This window comes from Rhinopithecus roxellana, chromosome 7 (genome assembly GCF_007565055.1).
Source record: "Rhinopithecus roxellana isolate Shanxi Qingling chromosome 7, ASM756505v1, whole genome shotgun sequence".
In the NCBI taxonomy this organism is placed as follows: Eukaryota; Metazoa; Chordata; class Mammalia; order Primates; family Cercopithecidae; genus Rhinopithecus; species Rhinopithecus roxellana.
Window position 1 is genome coordinate 150089126 of NC_044555.1, and position 21777 is coordinate 150110902.

General features: G+C 38.8%; 1 protein-coding gene across 3 annotated transcripts in view; it reads right to left on the minus strand.

The window, feature by feature from the left end:
• Positions 1–5727: 5727 nt before the first annotated feature.
• PCDH19 (protocadherin 19) overlaps positions 5728–21777 on the minus strand; it is a 112302-nt gene continuing 96252 nt past the window's right edge. For 2 of the 3 annotated variants that reach the window (XM_030934035.1, XM_030934032.1), the window contains one exon: positions 6091–6689. In XM_030934035.1, the coding sequence (XP_030789895.1) occupies positions 6091–6689 (599 nt within the window). Of the gene's footprint in view, positions 6690–21777 lie in introns of all 3 variants that reach the window. The other variant, XM_030934033.1, reaches the window with a different exon arrangement.

Genomic DNA, 21777 nt, shown 5'->3' on the forward strand with positions numbered 1-21777 from the left:
CTGTGCTTGCATTCTGATGCAACACCTGTTAAACTACAGTACCAAATTGCTGGCTATTGCTGTGACTTTAGGGCTAATTCTGGAGAATAAGATGCAATCTCAATTTAATACAGGTGGATAGAGATAATAGGAAGATGGAGATCCAGGGAGACAGTAGATTTCCTTGAGATCATTTTTAATTGTCCGGAGAGAATAGGTCATGCTGAAGCAATTTAGCCTTTAACCACTAATGGCACTATTTGGAAATGTTCTGCCATGCTCCTGTTTTTCCTCTGCTCTTGATTTTTTTTTTCTGCCAGTCGCAGGCAGAATGAATACTTACAGTCCAAGTGCTAAGTCCCAGAGAATAATGGCTTGGATAAAGAAAGCTTGTCAGGGTTTTCTCTGCAGCCTTGTTCTGTGCAAAGTCAGAGCCTCTCCTGTTGCTTCACTTTCAAACCTGAAGGCATCAAAGGGGCAGCCAGGTCATCTTTGTTTTAAACTCTCTTTTCCCCTGCTGTCAGCCTCTACTATTTCTCACCTTTTTTTAAATTAATTCTTCAGAGAAGTCTCACTGTGAAGTTGCCCTGAAATGATTTATTTTAAAGAACAGCTTTAGCACTCTTGTTTGAAGTACCATCCAGGAAAGTCTTTACCATTCCAGATATGTTTGGGTCTCCCTCCTCAGGCAACGGTATTCACTGGGGTAGGAAGGAGAGGAGGTGCTCAGGAAATAGCTGGAACCTGCTGGAGGAAGAGCCCACCCCCCCCCCCCCCTTAGTTGGAGGTCGTGAATGCTGTGAAATGGAAAAGGCAAAAGGATCCCTTGGGGTCTGAACATCAATGACTCCACTAAGGACTGGTGACCTCATAGGTCTAAGAGTCGCTTCCCGCGAGCCAACAAACACTCTCTGAAACACAGTCCACCAGACACTCAATAATTTTTCCATAATAGCCTTTAATACTAAAATGCATTAAATTTTTGAAGCAGAGAAAACACATTTAAAGGGGGAAACAGAGAACCACCAGATAAAAGGAAACAATGTGGCAGATAATACCATTTGAAACATAACTGTAATAATTTAATAAAGCTGCTTTATCATCTTCATAAAATAGTGGTGATTCTTTTTTGTCTTTTTTCTTTTTACAACGATTCAATCACTGTGAAAATGTACATAACATACAGATCAGCATATACAACAATTTCATCTTCATATAATCAGCAACAGAGACTGCTTAATGAGACATACTGTACTTGCATCCCTCTAAATTTCCACCCTGGTTTGACAGGTAAACAGTAATAGTGTCATCAGGCTCATTCCCCTCACTAGAGGAGCGAAGGCGTAAGCCTTTTGCAACTAATACCTTAGCATTCAAATAGCACAAGGAGGTATTTGTTGCTGATTTCTAGCTTGAGCTAGTCTGGCTCTTGGTCATTAAAGTCTGTATCCTAGCCTTCCTCAGCTGAACGCCAGCCAGTGCCAGTAAAAATCTACTTAACCAGTGCTGTAATGGTGTTAGCTGGTTTGTTTGCTAAGGTTGACAGCAACTTTCAGTTAGTAACAAGGTCATCTTGAATCGCCAACACAGCTGGATCAACAGTCAGCATCATCAGTTTTCCCTAATGACCTACAATGCTTTCCAATCAAGATCAGGTGTTTGTGGGTTTTTCTTTACCAAGAGCGCCTTCCAATCTATATATCAGACAAGGTGGTAAATTTTCTTTGTTTCACAAAAGCAATATGATTCCTATTTGAAATTAATTCACTTTTGCACAACAAGTGACCCACGGGCCAATTCCAGCGGCACAAGAAAACAAAGAGAGCTGCAACAACTTCATTAGGACAATGTGTTTTGCTCTGGAATATTTCATTATCAATATAAAGCCACCCGGTCCCAGCCCCACCCCCACACATCCCCTTTGAATATTACTTTGTTACATACTTAAACTAAAGAACAACATCTCAATACACTTCAGTGTCAGCAGATACATTTTGACTCATGAAATGACATCCTTAAATGTAATTTTACCAAGAAGGCAAACACTAGGACTGTATACAATGGATTTCTTAAGCTCATTTATGCCAGTTTTTCAAAGTCAATAAGGGTCTTCCTACCTGGGGTAAAGAGCCAAGTGGACCAAACTTGTCAGAATGCTTTGGGGGAACATTCAACATCAAAATGATCCCCAGAAAGTGGATTGGAATTCCAGCCAGAACTGCTATTATGTACAATAATAATCCTTTTCCACTCTGGATGCCCAATCGAGCTATCCCCTTCACCCTGCCTCTCCCTAAATTGCCCTTTGTCCTTGCTGCTTCAAGTGGACCACTTTTGTTTTGCTTTTTTTAATATGATAGGGCTATAGGGAAAAGTCAGCTAAACTCCCTTCATAAAATCAGTCAGTCATATGCTGAAGTAACACTATCAAGATGATACTCTGGTAGGTTCCAATTTTCAGAGACCTAAATTGTATTTTTTAAAAATATTTTTGATTAGAGATCAGTGGATCACTAAGTGAACAAATTTGTCTAAATGAACACCTTAGGTGCAATTAGCTCTATCAGGCAGGTTTCCACTACAGAAGTGGTACTCGAAGTATGGTCCCTGGATCAGCTGCATCAGTGTCATCTGGGAATTTTTACATATGCAAAAATGCAGACCCCACCCCAGACCAACTGAACTGAAAACTCAGGGAACTTTAATAAGCCCTCAACCTTTAATGGGCATCTGATTCATAAGTATTTTTGGACCCCACCCCCAGAATTTTTTATTCAATTGGTCTAGGTGGGGATAGAGAATTAGCACTTCTAACAAGTCCCCAAGTAATGTTGTTGCTGCAGATCCAGGAACTACACTTGAGAACCACTGCTCTACAGAAACTGCAGGATCCTTTGGGGGCCCATTATCTATTTCAGCAATAAGGTGGGCCATAATTTACTCTACTGGCTTTAAGAGGATCAAAGGGATGGTAAGTTTAATTCTGAACAGGTTCACAGATTAGTCCCTAAAGGGAAAAGAAAAAAGGGATTCCACATGGCGTTGTCCCCTTCTCCTTTGTTATATTGTATATCCCCATATTTGGAGGAAAGCAATCAATGTAAACCAAACCCCTTATTTTGGATGAAGAAGTTTACCTGTCTGGGGAACTGCCAAAGCAGTTATCATGAAAGTATGTCACACTTCAACACCAACTCCTCCTTAAAAGGGACATCAGAATAAACGGAATAGAACTGCCTAAGACTTAGGAACCAAAATCACTCCCTTGAGTTTACATGTGCAACATGTTTAGAGAACGAAAAGGAAGAACATTTGGCCCTGTGGACCTTGTAGCTTTTCACCAGACATGCCAAAAAGAAGAAGGTGGGGCGGGGGGTGGGGGAGTGGGGATCCATGAGCCAAAGGGAAATTTAGGATCCTTGCTCAGAATGCCTATTTGCAGGTACAGCCTGCCTTCAAAACCAGTTTACTTTACAAAGCCCTCCTAGTATGCACTTGTGCTTCTGAGAGGACAATTTCTTAATGAGAGGAATTCTCTGAACATGCTCAGTGAGATTTGGAAGCCAAAACAAATCTGACTGCCCACTGAGAACAAAGTATTTGGATAGGGAAGAAGGATGGATCTATAACTTGAAGATGAATTATGAAAATAAATGAAGAAAACCCAAGAGAAAAGCAAAATCAATGCCAGTGCCACTCTAACCATTTAAAACTTGGTTGGTAAGAGGCATGGCAGCCAGTGGCTTCTCTGGCTCAACAGCCACATGACAATTAATGTTCCCACTTTCCACAATCTTTTCTGCTCCCTCGTTCCCACTGAGCATAGCAAGAAATACACCTGTAGAAAACTGTGAAGTCTGACTTCAAAGTGACCTTGAAATGACAGCTAATAACATAATATCAGGAAGGATCAGGGTGAGAAACAGTCTAAATTCTATACAGGCAGCCATTATAACTTAAAGGGGAATTTAAAAAAAAATTTTTAATGTGTTAATCAAATAGTTGCAAAGAGAAATAAATACTTAATTCAAAATCCACTACCAAAATGAAATAAATCAGAGGGAGAAAACTGTATGAGAGGCAATGAAATGAGGAAAAATGAAGATGTTATGGTAATTCATCCTTAATTGTGTCAGTTTCAGAAGGAAATTTGCAGCCACACCAATATTTTGCATGAGGTAGTATTCAGCACTGAATAAGAAATAAGGATGGATTTGTAGCTTCATTATAAATTCTTTTTCAGAAACGTTCTCCCCTACCTAACCCCATCCCTACTGCCTTACCCACCCCCTCCCTCAAAACCCTTCTCCCTCCCATAAAAGAAAATACTCCTAGTAATGTGTAAAGCTAGGAACTCAGGCAAAAATAAGTAAAACATTCAAAAGAGCTGACTTATCTACCTAAACTTAAGAAAATAAATCCTTTTGCATTCTAGTGCCCTAACCTCTAGGCCTTCTCTCTGTGTACTCTTGAATTTCAAAAAATGAAACAAATGAAAACAGAACCATAAAACTTGTTTCTCTAGAAACAACTCTCTTAAGACCAAGGCAGAACAAAGGTGACATATTTCTTTAGTTTATTTTTAAATAATGAACTCTTAGGCTGCAAAAATACTATGTTGGCTAGTGAATATTAATAGACAAAAGATAAATGGGGGAGTTAGAGGAATGTTAAAACAGAAGAAAAAGGATGTACAGTTTAATTTAAAAAGGGTATATTCCTAGCCTACAGCAAAAAGGGTTGGCTAAATCTAAAGGATTTTTATTTTAATATTTTCTTGTTCACATTTTTAATCAAAAAAGTATTAGTCATAAAAAGACGAGTTCAAGTGTCTGAGTGTCTCCGTTTAGAAGGCACAGTAATGGGATTAGCGATGCTGTTACCTGTTACCTGTCTTTTCCAAAATGTACACTTTGTACTGCTTACTCTATCCCTATGTATAAGCCTAAGATACAGAGCAACATGGAGTTCTCAATTCCAGCCCATGACGTGCTTTGCAGTCTAATTCTAATCATGATTGGGAAACAATGAATCAGGAAGTGTGTGTCTGAAGAGATGCTAATTTAGATCTTAAAATAGATTCAGTCATCTTCAGTTTTAGATGATTGGAGAGAGGGAATTTCTAAGCCTGGAAACATAACTTCAGGAGCAACTTTCCTGTTCAGGGCCTGAAAATTTAAAAGACGGATGTCATAAAACTTTCAGCACAGTATTTCTGACAACTGCAAATTAGATAGCAGCCTATCCAAAAATGACTTTCTGCAATGATCTATCATGGACCTGGGCAGACCACCGAAAGGCAGGAAAAATACTTTGCAAAGTGGTGAGCAATCACTACATGAGTTAAAAAACGTGAGTATTCTCCAAGTACTCAATCTATATGTGTGGTGTTGCTCATTCATTTGCTGTCTCAGTTGTTTGCACTGTTTTTGTCTGTAGTTTTATTATTTTTTTAAGAAAAAGAAAACACCAACCTTTAAAAGCCTTTTGCCATCACCACACACATAGCAATTTGCAATATCAAATACAACAATAGCACAGCTAGCAAAAGGGTTTTTAAAGCAGGGGTGTCCACAGCAAAGTAGCGGCATTGGAAAGTACTCGAGCTTCAGAAACAACCTTTTGGGGGCTCAATTTCACATCACTGAATCAATGAATAGTACACAATAAATGACCATTAACTTGTCTACACTACAAAAAACAGTGGCGAGCTTATTAAAGGTGTCCAGAGCTTTTTTTTCACTTTTTGCTTTTTTAAATGTAATCCTCCACAAACAATGGTAATTTATATCATAATTTTGACATAGAAAAATATATAAATTCAAACACTTAATACATAATACTTTTCACAACTGAATTTGTCTCTGTTTCCCCAACATCAAGGCCCCATGAACAACTCAAGCCAAAGCTAATTTGCTCCAACTGAACACCCCTGCTGCCTGTTGAAACAAGGGATTGTCACGGAATGATAGTCACCTATAAACAATACATTTAGGAAAAGCTCTGAAATATAGCCACTCAAGAACCAACCATTGGTGAGCAATTAAAACAAGAAGCTCCTGCTTCTTCACTAGCCAGTGTGGTTTCTTTCTCTTCTTCCCGGAGACTGGTTTAGAGAACGATATCCTTCAGACGCTTCACACCAGGGGACTCTTTGTCGCGACCTTCCTTCAGAATGGGGTTGACCTCGTGCATGACTTTCTCGCTGTCAGCTCCACGGGGCTCAGCTTCAGAGGGACGAGTAGGGCCATTGTTGACGTTGTTGACATACTGCTCCAGATCACGGGCCGGGGGAGCCAGGGCAATGGTGTAAGACACGGAAGGCTTGGTGGGCAGAGGGCTCTTGAGGTGGAGAGGGGAGGTGACAGGGCTAATCGCCTCACAGCCATTGCCTGCCTCCCGGATAACGCTGCTGACCTTGGGGCTGCAGATGGTCACATCGACAGTCCTCTTGCCTTTCAGGGTGGGCCTCTCCTCAGCCGGGTGGTCGCTGACATCTTTCCCAAAGGTTGCGAAAGTCCGTTTGGTGGGGCCGCAGTCGTCATAAGCCTCAACATCAGCAGCAGTAGCTTCAATGGACAGCGCGATGATGTTCCTCACATGCTCAGGGGACTTGGAACGGATGGGCATGGGGTTCCGGGGCATCCAGCACCTGTCAGAGTGGCCAAGAATCCGGCATTCTTCCCGGCAATGAAATCCTTCATTCTGATCTGTTTGGAAAAAAAGAAAATATCAATTTCATCAGCTTTTCCCAGGAATCATTGTTACTCCCTAGTGCTCTGGTTTCTTAGATATCCACAGGCCCTTCTGGGAAATGGCACTTTTAGGTAGTCCTTTATTGCCTTTTGGGACAAGTGTGAAGAATTGGATTTTTAAAAGGCTATAGATCTCCCTCTATGTACATCCTTTTTAAGGTTCCCACTACTGACAAAACAAAAAACCTAAAGGGAAGCACATTATGATGAAAACACATATATATTCTAAAGTTCATCTGGAGTGTCAAGGTGCTGAGAGTCAGCATTTTAATCAACAGCTCCTGCTAAAAATCACCTGTGTTTAAAACTGGATTCAGCAGATGAGAGAGTGGAGGCAGGGAAGGGAATCCAACAGTCAGTATAATTAAGAAGCCTTGGCCATATTTTTGAACAACGGCACTGCCAAACACCCTTCCACTCTACCCATCACTGATACACAGCGCTTAATTTAAGTTTAGATTGATATCCTACTCTCTGTGAAAGCCCAATCACACCCCTTCTTTTTGACGACCAGTCCCACCGGCCAATCTCCTCACTATGCCACTTCCATGACTTGATTTCCCATCAGAAGGAATAAACTGAGATCCCTTCTTCCCAGCTGACCCATAAGCTTCAATTGGCCCTATGCAAACATCAGTCACATGTTGGGCATTGTTAATTAGACCCAACTAGCCATCCCTCCTTATCTTTCTTATCTGCAGTTTTGTTAGAGAAATATTTCTTAAATCTTTCATGGATTATTTTAACTCCATCCTGGAAGATCTCAGCAGTTACAATTCATAATTATTGGGGAGACATAGATTTATCTTTCCAGGTCAGGTTCACTAAGGGTTAAAGTTTCAATTTGGCTCTCAGAGAGGCTTACTACACAGGCTTTAGCAAGGCATGGACCCAGGGTTAACTTCTGCCTGTCACTGGAAAACTGTTCATCTCAATGTTTTATAGCCTCAGTTTTCCAGATCTATTTATATTTATGTTACATTCTTGCAAGAATTTTCATTAAGATGACCTAATGAAAATTTTCATCACATTGCACAATACATCAAAATATGAGCAGCTTAGCATTTACAGAAAAAAATATATATATACATATGTATATAGAATATATATATTTATGCTGTGACTGATTTTTTGCAGGGGGAAGATGTCTGCAATTCAGAGTCTTACTTGGCATCAGTCTGGATATAACACACCTTCCTTGTATACCTGTATTTCTATATTTTTGGTGTTTTCTTGTTTGCTTCTTCATTGTTTTTAAAGAGTAAATGGCATAGCAAAGCAAGGTACTGCTATGCCTCATTCATCAAAGGTTCTTTGGTGAAGGGGCACAAGGCAGAGGGCTCAAGGAATAATGGTTGAATTGGCTGTACACTTCATTATTTGGAGGAAAGACATTAGAAGCCTGTTAAATATCAAGGACCTAATCCAAGCTAAATCCAGCTTTCAACACAATTCTGGGCATGGCCCTTGACCTCATTTAAGCTACTTAAAAGCAAACTAAAGACAAGATCTCTTCAGTGTACCTGGACATAATTTGCCAATTTATCTTTAAGATGGGCACTTCCATCCCCCTTTCAGTGCTGGGGAACGAAACACTCAGAATTTTGCACAGTGGAACCAAATAACAAATGAACAACATCACAAACAGGGAAAGTGCCTTCCACATAGATAGGACAATGTTTCTGCAAACTCCAGCACAGTTCCACATCGGGCTGCACAGCCACTTCTGCAAAATGAAAGGTCAAGGCCCTTTCTCTGCTCCTTCCCTGCAAACTCTCTGTGTTGCCATCTGATACCCTATTATCATTCAACATGCATGTACCTGGGAGGCAGAAAATATGAAAGTAAGGGAAGCATTTTGGGATATACTTGAGAAGTACTTTGTGTAGACTAAACAGTATGAGTGGAAGAGTTAGTTGATCTACTTTTAATCAGTTTCCTCCAAATATAGTGCTTTCCACAGGAGGTCCCAAGATCCCTTAGGTAGAACGGAAGTCACATCTTTAGGGTTTCCCAGTAAGCTGTGTTTGCCTCTTCATCTCTTCCGAGGCCTATCTGGTAACTTTCCAAATAATACCTCTAAAAAATTAGTGAGAGTGTTTCAGGGTAGAGAGAGTAAGCAGTTGCAGGTGAGGGAAAAGTTCAATAAATTATTTCCATTTCTATAAATCAGAGTAAAAATCCCTGGAAGCCAGCAAAAAATGTCCAGAAGGCTATAAGATCTCTGTCCTTTTTGTCCCTAACTGAAAGGCATAAAAGCATAAAGACCTAACCCTTGAGCCCTGAAACCATGGACATATGACCAACTAAGAAAAGAAAATCCCAGCCAAGATTAAGACTGATATTTCATACCACTTGCTCACACTTCTAAAGCAGAACAGTAGTGAAGTACAATTTAGCAGAATCTGCCCAATGTCCTCAACATGAAGCTCAACATTTCTTTGAGTTTTTTAATATGAAGTGACGGTCCTCTAATTTTGAGGTTCAGTTTTTTCCAACACCATTCAATAGAATGCCAACCATGTGTCACCCTGAATCCGAGTACGGTGCTCCTTCCCTGTACTAGGCTGCCTCAAATGAACAGCATGAGGAGACTTGGATCCCAGAATACAGGGAGGGAGAATAGAGAGCCCAGAGACAGACACCTCCAAGATCTAATAAATCTAGGAAGACCAGAGCAGGGAATTCAGTCTTCTCTGAGGCTTCTCTGCATAGACAGTACTTGCCTTCAGCTGACCCACTGTCTAAATGAAACAATCACTGTTGGGAAAAGGGAAACGTAGACTAACTCAGGACACACCCAACAATGCAATCAGTCTAAGCTTCCCCACCAAGCTCACTAAGCCTACCTCAGCTCCATGTGAGCTGGACTCATATGCAGTTTTCTCAGATTACTTATGTAAACTTATATGCACTGCCCTTACCTCATGCAAGTGAAGACTTGAATCTAAGAGACTCTTTTACCCACAATGTCTCATCCTTGGCTTGGATCTAATACCTATATATTTTTTTAAGTCCTTACCAAGGGCACTGAGTTGCTGTTTCTTATTTTTGTGTTTCAGATATTTTGTCACATTTTTGTCTATACAGTTACAATGAAGTCTAACTTAGCTTAAATATGTTTATAGCCACTTTATATATGAAATAAAAATGGTTAATACAGACAGGCAGGAAGAGCATCTCTGCCCAGCACAGGGTAATTTACATTCATAAATATACTGCAGATGAACTACCTTTCAAAAATCAAAATTTCAGTTTAGTAAAGAAATTGTATAGTAAATGTGAGAAAGTCACAATACAAAGCCCCTTAAATATAGCAATGAAGACAGACCAGATGTAAAAAAATAAAAATAAAAAAGACTACTTCTGTAACTGTATAGGACTTATAAAGATTATGTGCCAGCCCTCATGTAGTATAGTGGCTGGGAAGGGAGTTATGAGACTAGAGAAGAACCATTTTGTAGCATCACAAACTGTCAAGGTGCTGGTTCCAGCTTACATAGAGAGGTGGGCTAACAATTCACTAATTTCCTGCTAAGATTCTTCTTATGAGCCTATTTGTGACTTGATACTTTGCTACATTTTTATCTGAAAGTTCTGACCTGAACCTAGGCAAAGCAAAATGTGGCATTCTAAAATCCACATATAGTTGTGGAAATTCATGTATAGATGAATGAAGGCAGGTATCTTTAAACATAATCATGATTAGGGTTGACTAATGAATTTGTAAATTGGTTTTCCCTGCTTCTGAAGTTGTCCCTAGGATTTGCAAAACAAACAAGAAAAAGAGAGTGCATAAATTTGGAAGAGGAACACAGATCTTGAGACCAGAGAACTCCTTAGTTCAAAACAAATGTGATTATTTTAGACCACAAAAAAATACAGAAAAAAGTGAAAGTTTCTTCAATCCACATGGTAATAAGTATTTGGGGGTCACAATTTGTCATCAGGAAACTTGGTGAGAGAATCCCAAAACCCCTGGCAAAAAAAAAAAAAAAAAAAAAAAAAAAAAAATTAAAGCATCAGTCTTGTCAGGGTACAAGAGGCAAAAGAGGCAGTAAGGCAGTAATGACTAACTCATGATGGATTAAGGAAGTAAGTCAAATAGAAAAAGACCAGAATATGTTATTTTGTGCAGATAATAGCAAAATTTTATGCAGCAATTACTACTCTCCTCAGGATATGAAACTGCCGTCTCCTCAGATGTGGGCAAACAATGTATTTCCACACTAGAAAGAGCCTACCCATGGTCCCCACCAAAGTAATAAAAGAAAATGATGAAAACATCATTTCAGGCTTTGCTAAAACTTTCAAAGTCCTGGTGGGATAGATGAGCTAAGAGGCTCTGCTGGGCTTGTATAGATATCCAGTCACAATGGATGTGTTCGATAATGCTGGCAGTTCTTTACTGTGATTCAGAGTTTGGGTGTATTAACTCAAAGATCCTAATGATCACAGACAAAAATCCAACACTAAAATAGTTCAAGGTTACAGTTACAAGAGCAATATGTTTCCTCTTCAGAAATAATCTGCAATCAGTGAAGCAGAAAGAAAAAAGTTAGAGTGAGTTCCAGTTCCTGAGAGCTCAAGTAGTTGGCTACTTCTAAGTGGCAGCAATAATAGAACCAGCAAGCAAGTGATGTGCATATCAGAAAAGCTTCCTGAATTGTACTCTTATACATCTACTTAGCTTATTCTGCATTACCTCATGAACAAGACAATCTGTAACCAAAGAAGGGCCATTTTTTTTGTGAGATATAATGGAGGAGATTATGGCAATGATTATGAAGAAGTTTAGTGGTGTTAAAATTGGTCACATGTGCCTAATCAAGGAAACATAACTGTTAAGAAGTCCACCACGCACCCTTGACCTATCTAACACCTACTCGATGAAGCAGAGATAACTAATTACCTGCCAAATATCTTTATCTGTTTTTGTTAAATAGAAACAAAGCCCCATTTCTGTTAGGGATGGCAATGTGCTCAGCTAAAAGAAACTACATTTCATAGGCTCCCTTGTAGACAAGGGTGGCCATGTAACATAAGATTGGACCAATGTTATAAAGCAAGATATTAAGAAAATTCCTTAAAAGGGGAGAGCTGACTTAGGTGGGAGACTATTTTGTCTTTATTCCTTCCTGCTTTGTCCTGTCTGGAATGGAGACATAATGACTGGTGCTGCAACATTCGTCTTACTACCATGAGGCAACCATGAAGATAGAAGCCATGTGCCTGTGGGTGGCAGAATAGAAAGGTATAAGGACCTTGGGTTATTAAAGATACTGTAGAGCTACCCTCACCAGACTTGAACTTCTTTAATAAGAGGAAAAATAAATCTCTCTTATTTAAGGCATTGATTTATTTTCTTTAGTAGGAGAGGGGTGTCTTTATTACTAGCAGTTAAACACAATTCATGATTAATACATTATCCCTGAAATCTCCATTTAAATTCCACTTCCCCAGGGAGTCCTTCTGTAATCCTTTAGACTAAGGTAGATCTCACAGCACTTCCCTTTTATGACATTCATCACATGCGTAATTACAGTTGGCCCTTGAACAACATGGGTTTGAAATTGCATGGGTCCATTTACAGGTAGATTTTAAAAAATAAATATGGTCAGCCCTCTGTATCTGCAGGTTCTGCATCTGTCGCAACATGTGAATAGAAAATACAACATCTGTGGGATGCAAAACCCTCAGATTTGTAGGGTCAACTTTTCATTTATCCACAGGTTCCACCAGATTCCCCAGGGCAAACTGCAGGACTTGAGCATGCACAGATTTTCGTATCCTCAGGAGTCCTGGAACCAATCCTCCATGGATGCAAGAGACAACTGTACTTGTTTAATGTCTATATTTTCTGCCACCTTTTAAGCTCTGGATGAGCAAAGATTACATCTATCTCAACCTAGCAAAGCGTCCAGCACAGAGCTGTCAATTAAACTGTCGATAATAGTTCAATTTAATTGAATGAAAAATGCACAGAAGGAAGGAAGAATCTTGGTCAACGCCCCAGATACTGTCCCACCCCAGATACTGTGCAACTCCTAAAAGTGGAAATAACTATTTTATCATAAACACTACAGAAACCTACAAAGTAAACTATGTAGCTTTGTCACAGGCAGTAAATTTAGAACTTTTGAGAAACATTAAGTTTCCTCTTAGCCTCTATGTGGTTTCTTGCACACTATATACAGATGTTAGAGAGATCTAGTACCCTCTAACATCCAGTTGAAAATACATTTGCCATAGATCTGCAAGTTTTCTATCCTAACAATAGTTAATAGTGCTCTCTCCTGCACTATTAGTGATCCCATCTCTGTAACTTAACAAGGCAAGCAGAGCAGCAATGGGCTCAAAGGAAAAGGAAGGAAATGGAAGAAGGAAGGAAGGAAGGAAGGAAATAAAATATTGTCAAGGCTTTAGGCATTTTATTTTGGTTTTGATATGATTGATATCTTGAGGATTGGGCTTATTTGAGTGTTTAGATATCATATGGAAAATATCTGTTATGTATCTAGCAAAAATTCAATATGGGCATAATGACAACTTCCTAGAGCCCTCCCAGGCTGTAATGTTGCAGGGGGTTTACAGTCATATTCTAAAGTAAAATTTTAGCAAAAAAAAAAACAAAGATGATATTCCATCTGTAAAACATTCAAGGGAACACCAGTGACGGCTGAGATATTTGTAGACACTCATGAACCAATGACACCAAGCTATCCTGTAGTCACTCTAAGTGACAAGAAGTACATCAGAAATTACACTACAAACAACTACTTGTCTCTTTTTCACTCCCTTCTTCCCTTTTTTTTAAATTTTTTAATTTTCTCCACTTTTGGTTGCTCCCTAAAACTTTCTTTTTGTTCTCCTGTTTCCTAGCCTCCTCCTTGTTAGCAGCCCTCCCCTACAACACTATGGAATGACAGACATCAGGCAGAAGGGAAAGGATGCCAGCACTGATTGGCATTCAAAACACTGATGTGGTATTACTTGACAGATGCCAAAGAAGTGCTATCCAAGAACCAGCCCTTGTAGCATAGAGAAAAATTTCCACATTTTTCACTAATCTGGATACATGCATTTAAAAATGCCTGTTAAAGTAAGATGATCCAGCATCCACACTACAGTACTGCAGCTGATACACTCTGGAAAGCATCACCTCCTGGCTGGAGGCCAACCAACACAAAACCAGTGCACTAAACAAAAATACAGCCAAGGACCCTCACAGAGTCCACTTCACTCTCCTGCTACCTCCACTGGAGCAGGTGCCAATATCCACGACTGAAAGACCTGAAGAGAGATCATGTCACAGGACTTTTTGCAGACACTCCCCAGTACCAGCCCATAGCCTGGTAGCTCCACTGGGTGGCTAGACCCAGAAGAGAAATAACGATCACTGCAGTTCGGCTCTCAGGAATCCCCATCCCTAGGGGAAGGGGGAGAACACTACATCAAGGGAGCACCCCATGGGACAAAAGAATGTGAACAGCAGCCCTTGAGTCCTAGATCTTCCTTCTGACACAGTCTACACAAATGAGGAGGAACCAGAAAAACTATTCTGGTAATATGACAAAACAAGGTTCTCTAACACCCCCAAAAGATTACACTAGCTCACTAGCAATGGATCCAAACCAAGGAGAAATCTCTGAATTGCCAGAAAAAAAAAAATTCAGAAGGTCGATTATTAAGCCAATCAAAGCGGCTCCAGAAAAAAGGTGAAGTCCAACTTAAATAAGTCAAAACCATGACACAAGATAAGATATGAAAGGAAAAGTCTTCAGTGAAATAGATAGCATAAACAAAAATCAATCACAACTTCTGGAAATCAAGGACACACTTAGAGAAATGCAAAATGCACTGGAAAGTCTCAGCAATAGAATTGAACAATAGAAGAAAGAACTTCAGAGTTCAAACTCAAAGACAAGGTTTTTGAATTAACCCAATCTGTCAAAGAAAAAGAAAAAAGAATTTTAAAAAATGAACAAAACCTCCAAGAAGTTTGAGACTATGTTAAGCATCCAAACCAAAGAATAATGGGTGTTCCCAAGGAAGAAGAGAAATCTACAAGGTTGGAAAACATATTTGAGGGAATAATCGAGGAAAACTTCCCAGCCTTGCTAGAGATCTAGACATCCAAATGCAAGGAGCTCAAAGAACACCTGGGAAATTCATTGCAGAAAGATCATCACCTAGGCACATAGTCATTAGGTTATCTGAAATCAAGACAAAGAAAAGAATCTTAAGAGCTGTGAGGCAAAAAGCATCAGGTAACCTATAAAGGAAAACCTATCAGAATAATAGCAGATTTCTCAGTAGAAACCCTACAAGCTATAAGGGATTGGGGTTCTATTTTTAGCCTCCTTAAATGAAACAATTATCAGCCAAGAATTTTGTATCCAGTGAAACTAAGCTTAATAAATGAAGGAAAGATACAGTCTTTTCCAGACAAATGCTGAGAGAATTTGCCACTACCAAGCCAGCACTATATGAACTGCTAAAAAGAGCTCTAAATATTGAAACGAGTCCTTGAAATACATGAAAATAGAACCTCCTTAAAGCATAAATCTCACAGGAGCTATATAACAATAACACAATGAAAAAAAGGTATTCAGGCAATAAATTGCACGATGAATAGAATAGTGCCTCACATCTCAATACTAATGTTGAATGTAAATGGCCTAAATGCTCCACTTAAAAGATACAGAATGGCAGAATGAATAAGAGTTCACCAACCACGTTTCTGCTGTCTTCAGAAGACTCAACTAACACATACGGACTCACATAAACTTAAGGTAAAGGGGTTAGAAAAAGATATTCCATGCAAATGGACACCAAAAGCGAGCAGGAATAGCTATTCTTATATCAGACAAATTGTAAAACAACAGCAGTTAAAAAAGACAAAAAAGGACATTACATAATGATAAAAGGATTAGTCCAATAGGAAAAATATCACAATCCTAAATATATATGCACTTAACGCTGGAGTTTCCAAATTTATAAAATAATTACTACTAAACCTAGGAAATAAGATAGATGGCAACACAATAATAGTGGGGGACTTTAATAGTCCACTGGCAGCACTAGACAGGTCATCAAGAAAGAAAGCCAGCAAAGAAAAAATGGACTTAAACTATAACCTACAGCAAATGGATTTAACAGGTATTTACAGAACATTCTGCCCAACAATTACAGAACATACATTCTATTCATCAGCACATGGAACATTCTCCAAGACAGACCATATGATATGCCACAAAACAAGTCTCTGTAAATTTCAGACAATTGAAATGATATCAAGTACTCTCAGATCACAGTGGAAAAACTGGAAATCAACTCTAAAAGGAACCCTTAAAACCATACAAATACATGGAAGTTAAATAACCTGCTCCTGAATTATCACTGGGTCAACAATGAAACCAAGATGGAAACTGAAAAATTATTTGAACTGAATAATAATAGTGACACAATCTATCCAAACCTCTGGGATACAGCAAAAGCAGTGCTAAGAGGAAAGTTCGTAGCATTAAATGCCAACATTAAAAAGTCTGAAAAGGCAAAAATAGACATTCTAAGGTCACACCTCATGAAACTGCAGAAACAAGAACAATCCAAATGCAAACCCAGCACAAGAAAAGAAATAACCAAGATCAGAGCAGAACTAAATGAAATTGAAACAAAAGAAATAATACAAAAGATAAATGAAACAAAAACCTGGTTCTTTGGAAAAAATAAATAAAACTGATTGACCAAGATTAACCAAGAAAAGAAGACAGAAGATCCAAATAAGCTCAATTAGAAACAAAATGGGAGATATTATTACTGATACCACAGGGAAACAAAAGATTATTCAAGGCTACTACGAACACCTTTATTATGTGCATAAACTAGAAAACCCAGAGGAAATGGATAAATTCCTGGAAATATTCAACTCTCCTAGATTAAACCAGGAAGATATAGAAACTCGTAACAGACCAATAATGAGCAGCGAGATTGAAATGGTAATAATTGTCAACAAAAATAGTCAGACAGATTCATAGCTGAATTTAATCAGATATTCAAAGAAGAGTTGGTACCAACCCTATAAACACTATTCCACAGGATAGAGAAAGAGGGAATCCTACCTAAATCATTCTGTGAAGCCAGTATCGTCCTAATACCAAAACCAGGAAAGGACATAACAAAAAAAGAAAGCTATAGACCAATATCCCTGATAAACACAGACACGAAAATCCTCAACAAAATACCAGCTGGCCGAATCCAACAGCATATCAAAAAGATTATCCACCATGATCAAGTGGGATTCATACCAGGGATGCAGGGATGGTATAACATATGCAAGTCAATAAATGTGACACATCACACAAAATTTAAAACAAAAATCACATGATCATCTCAATGGATGCAGACAAATAATTTGACAAAATCCAATATCCCTTTATGATTAAAACCCTCAGCAAAATCAGCACAGAAGAGACATATGTCAAGGTAACAAGAGCCGTCTATGTCAAACCCACAGCCAACGTTATACTGAATGGGGAAAAGTTGAAAGCATTCCCCCTGAGAACTGAAACAAGACAAGGATGCCCACTTTCACCACTTCTATTCAACATATTACTGGAAGTCCTAGCCAAAGCAATCACACAAGAGAAAGAAATAAAGGGCATCTAAATTGGTAAAGAGGAAATCAAACTGTCACTGTTTGCTGATGATATGATCGTATACCTAGAAAACCCTAACAAGTCATCCAAAAAGCTCCTAGATCTGGTAAATGAATCAGCAAAGTTTCAGGATACAAAATCAATGTACACAAATCGGTAGCACAGCTACACACCAACAGCAGACACACTGAGAATCAACAAGAACTCAATCCCTTTAACAACAGATGCAAAATAGTAATAATAATAAGGAATATATTTAAGCAAGGAGGTGAAAGAACCCCTACAAAGAAAACTATAAAACACTGCTGAAAAAAATCATAGATGACACAAACCAACGGAACCATATCCCATGTTCATGGAGGGGTAGAATCAATATTGTGAAAATGACCATACAGCCAAAAGCAATCTACAAGTTCAATGCAATTCCCATCAAAACACCACCATTATTCTTCACAGAACTAGAAAAAACAATCCTGAAATTCATATGGAACCAAAAAAGAGCCCACACAGCCAAAACAAGACTCAACAAAAGAACAAATTTGGAGACTTCAGATTACCTGACTTCAAACTATATATAAGGGATAGTCACCAAAACAGCATGACACTTATAAAAATAAGTACATAGGCCAATGGAACAGAATAGAGAACCCAGGAATAAAGGTAAATACAGCCAACTGATCTTCGACAAAGCAAACAAAAACATAAAGTGGGGGAAAGACACTCCATTCAACAAATGGTACTGAGATCATTGACAAGACACACGTAGAAGAATGAAACTGGATCTTCATCTCTCATCTTCTACAAAAATAAACTCAAGGTGGATCAAGGACTTAATTCTAAGACCTGAAACCATAAAAATTCTAGAAGGTAACATCAGAAAAACTCTTATGGACATTGGCTTAGGCAAAGACTTCACGACCAAGAACCCAAAAGCAAACACAGCAAAAACAAAGATAAATATATGGGACTTAATTAAACTAAAAAGCTTCTGCACAGCAAAAGAAATAATCATCAGAGTAAACAGACAACCCACAGAGAGAGAGAAAATCTTCATAATCTATACATTTGACAAAGGACTAATATCCAGAATCCACAAGGAACTCAGACAAATCAGCAAGAAAAAAACAAACAATCCCATCAAAAAGTGGGTGAAGGACATGAATAGACAATTCTCAAAGGAAGATATACAAATGGCCAACAAGCATATGAAAAAATGCTCAACATCACTAATTATCAGGGAAATGCAAATCAAAACCACAATGCAATACCACCTTACTCCTGCAAGAATGGCCATAATAAAAAATAATAAATGTTGGCATGGATGTGGTGAAAAGGGAATATTTTTACACTGTTGGTGGGTATGTAAACTAGTATAACCACTATGGAAAACAGTGTGGACATTCCTTAAATAACTAAAAGTGTACCTATTTGATCCAGCAATCCCACTACTAGGTATCTGCCCAGAGGAAAAGAAGTCCTTATATGGAAAAGGTACTTGCATACTCATGTTTAATAGCAGCACAATTCACAATTGCAAAAATATGGAACCAGCCCAAATGCCCATCAATCAACGAGTGAATAAACAAAATGTGATGTGTGTGTGTGTGCGCGTGTGTGCGCATTCCACCCACCCACCATGGAATACTACTCAGCCATACAAAGGAACAAAATAATGGCATATGCAGCAACCTGGATAGAATTGGAGACTATTATTCTAAGTGAAGCAACTCGGGAATGGAAAACCAAACATTATGTGTTCTCGCTAATAAGCAGGTGCTAAGCTATGAGGACGCAAAGGCATAAGAATGATACAATGGACTTTGGAGATTCAGGGGAAAGGGTGGGAGGAGGGTGAGGGATAAAAGACTGCACATTGGGTAGAGTGTACGCTTCTTGGGTGATAGGTACACCAAAATCTCAGAAATCACCACTAAGAACTTATTCATGTAACCAAACACCACTTGTTCCACAAAAACTATTAAAATAAAAAATAAATTTCAAAAAAATTTTTAAAGAGGCCCCACTATCGAATTGAGATTATCAGATTTTTTTTGGTTATATAACAGAGCCCTGAATGAGGGTATCGAGGATACGAGAGTTTTGATGGGATTAAAAACACTAGAAATGTCTGCATGTGGAGATGCCTCAGGAAGGATGAAGGATGGGGATGGGGTGTGGGAACAAAGTTCCTGAGACTGGCAAAGGGATGTCACCAAAAGAGAAGATAGAAGAAAAAAGGCCAGCCCTGATTAGCATAACTTGGCATTTTCAGTATGGCTGACTAAACAGCAGAAATTCTGCAAAGTTTAGTTTTAGTTTGAGATAGGGAGAATGGCTAAAAAGACTGATGAACCCCAACCTTGTCCTAGATCATTTGACAGATCAGCATCAGTTAGCAAATGCCACCCAATATTCGGCCTCTGTGATGCCAAATGGCACATAGGCCTCTCCCATCATTCACAGGCTATGCACCTGAAATTCACTTAACTCCCAGTGCAACATGAAAATAGATTAAAAAGATGCCCCTTTCAGAATTCAAAGCAATTGAATTATCTTCAATGGAATCTTTAGTGCTGAGCTGGTCAAACAAAGTTAAAACATATTGAAGTATAAGTGCTTGAGAATTTAATATTTATGATAGATGAGAGTGTGGCACATACAGTCATAAAATCCAAGTTGCAATTTGGGCAATCACAACAGTTCCTGGAGTTTTCATTTGTATTGGGGCTCAATTCAATTCAATCCATAAAGAAGAGATTTCAAGATGTATATAAGTATAAATCATTTGTGCTGATACATGGGGAGCAAGGAAATCAAGCAGAAGGCTGCCTGGAAAATTGAGACTAAGAAGTAAGAGGTGCTGACAGTGACTGAGATAAGCAGAGATTGACTAGACTGGAATCTTTGTATTTTGGCTTCTGTGAAGGAGAAAATAATCTGACAAAGTGCTGGACTTCATCTAGGTGCTTATAAACCATTTGAAAAAGCAACTTTATAAGTAAATATGAGGCGACACAGAAGGCCAATGAACTATTCCCCAAAAGGTAGAACACTGAGATACTACAACTCTGAACAACATAGGACCGTTTTTGAAAGTTTCATATGAAGATGCCCACAGAATTAAGTCCCTCAAACCTGTATTAGTGGGATACCTACAACATCTTGTCACTTCTGTGAAGAGTTCAAATCAGTTATTTGACTTGGTGTAGATTAAAAAGTCAGGCACATTCTACATGCAGTTATACATCTAGGATGACAGAGCCTTTACAAAAATAAATAAATAAATAAATAAATAAATAAATAAATAAATAAATAAATAAATAAAATAAAATAAAACGTCTTTAGAGACAAGGTTTCACTCTGTTGCCCAGGCTGGAGTGCAATAGTGCAGTCAAAGCTCATTGCAGCTTCCAACTCCTGGACTCCAACAATTCTCCTGCCTCGGTCTTCCAAGTAGCTGGGACTGCAGGCTAATTAAAAAAAATATTAGAGGCAGAATCTCACTATGTTGCTCAGGCTGGTCTCAAAATCCAGGACTCAAAGGATCCTCCCACTTCAGCCTCAGGAGTAGCAGGGTTTACAGGAGAGAGTCACTGCGCCCAGTCACAGAGCCTATCACACTTAAAGAGTAGTTCTGAACCTAAAGTTATCTCCAACTTGGTTTCACTCTTTCGTGGAAAATAAGGAAACTGCTAGCAGATCATCAGCTTGTGAAGAAGCCACTTTTATGATGGTCATGAGCTTCTAGGAGAATACATAGTGAAGATGGCACACATAAGACTAACACAGAAAGCAAGAGTAGACAGAGTACATTGGCCAAGAGAAAAATCTTCCCTTTTTTTAATGAAAACTTACCATTGAATGGAACAAAAAAGGCACCCAGCAGCTGGTGTTCCCCTTAACAGGAACTGACACTTCCTTCAGTCAAGTCCCAGGACATTCAGTTTTGTAGAATAGGCCATACTACACATGAGTCAATGAAAAATGTTGCAACTGTAACTACTAAATTCCTTAAAGGTTCTTGACTACCAAAATGTTCCTAGGACTGGGTGGGGAAGCTAAGAAACAGCTTTAGTAAATCTCCAATCACTTCTTCCACATTTGGAAAATAAAGAGCTCGGTAAACCAATCACTGTCTCTTGTAATGATTCAAAGGGATAGTGTGTGTGTTTTGTCATCAGCTGGGTATCACTAGAAACGGTCCTTGGAAACAAATATCTGTTAATTAATATCCATTAACTACCTGGGATGGACTATTCATTACCAATAGAGGCGTCATAAAAAAAGTCTAGCATTATCTTGATGTTTCAGTGTAACTTCGGGAACCATCTGGAATACTGTAGTTGTGATGACACTGCTTCTGGGTACAGCAAACAGCACAA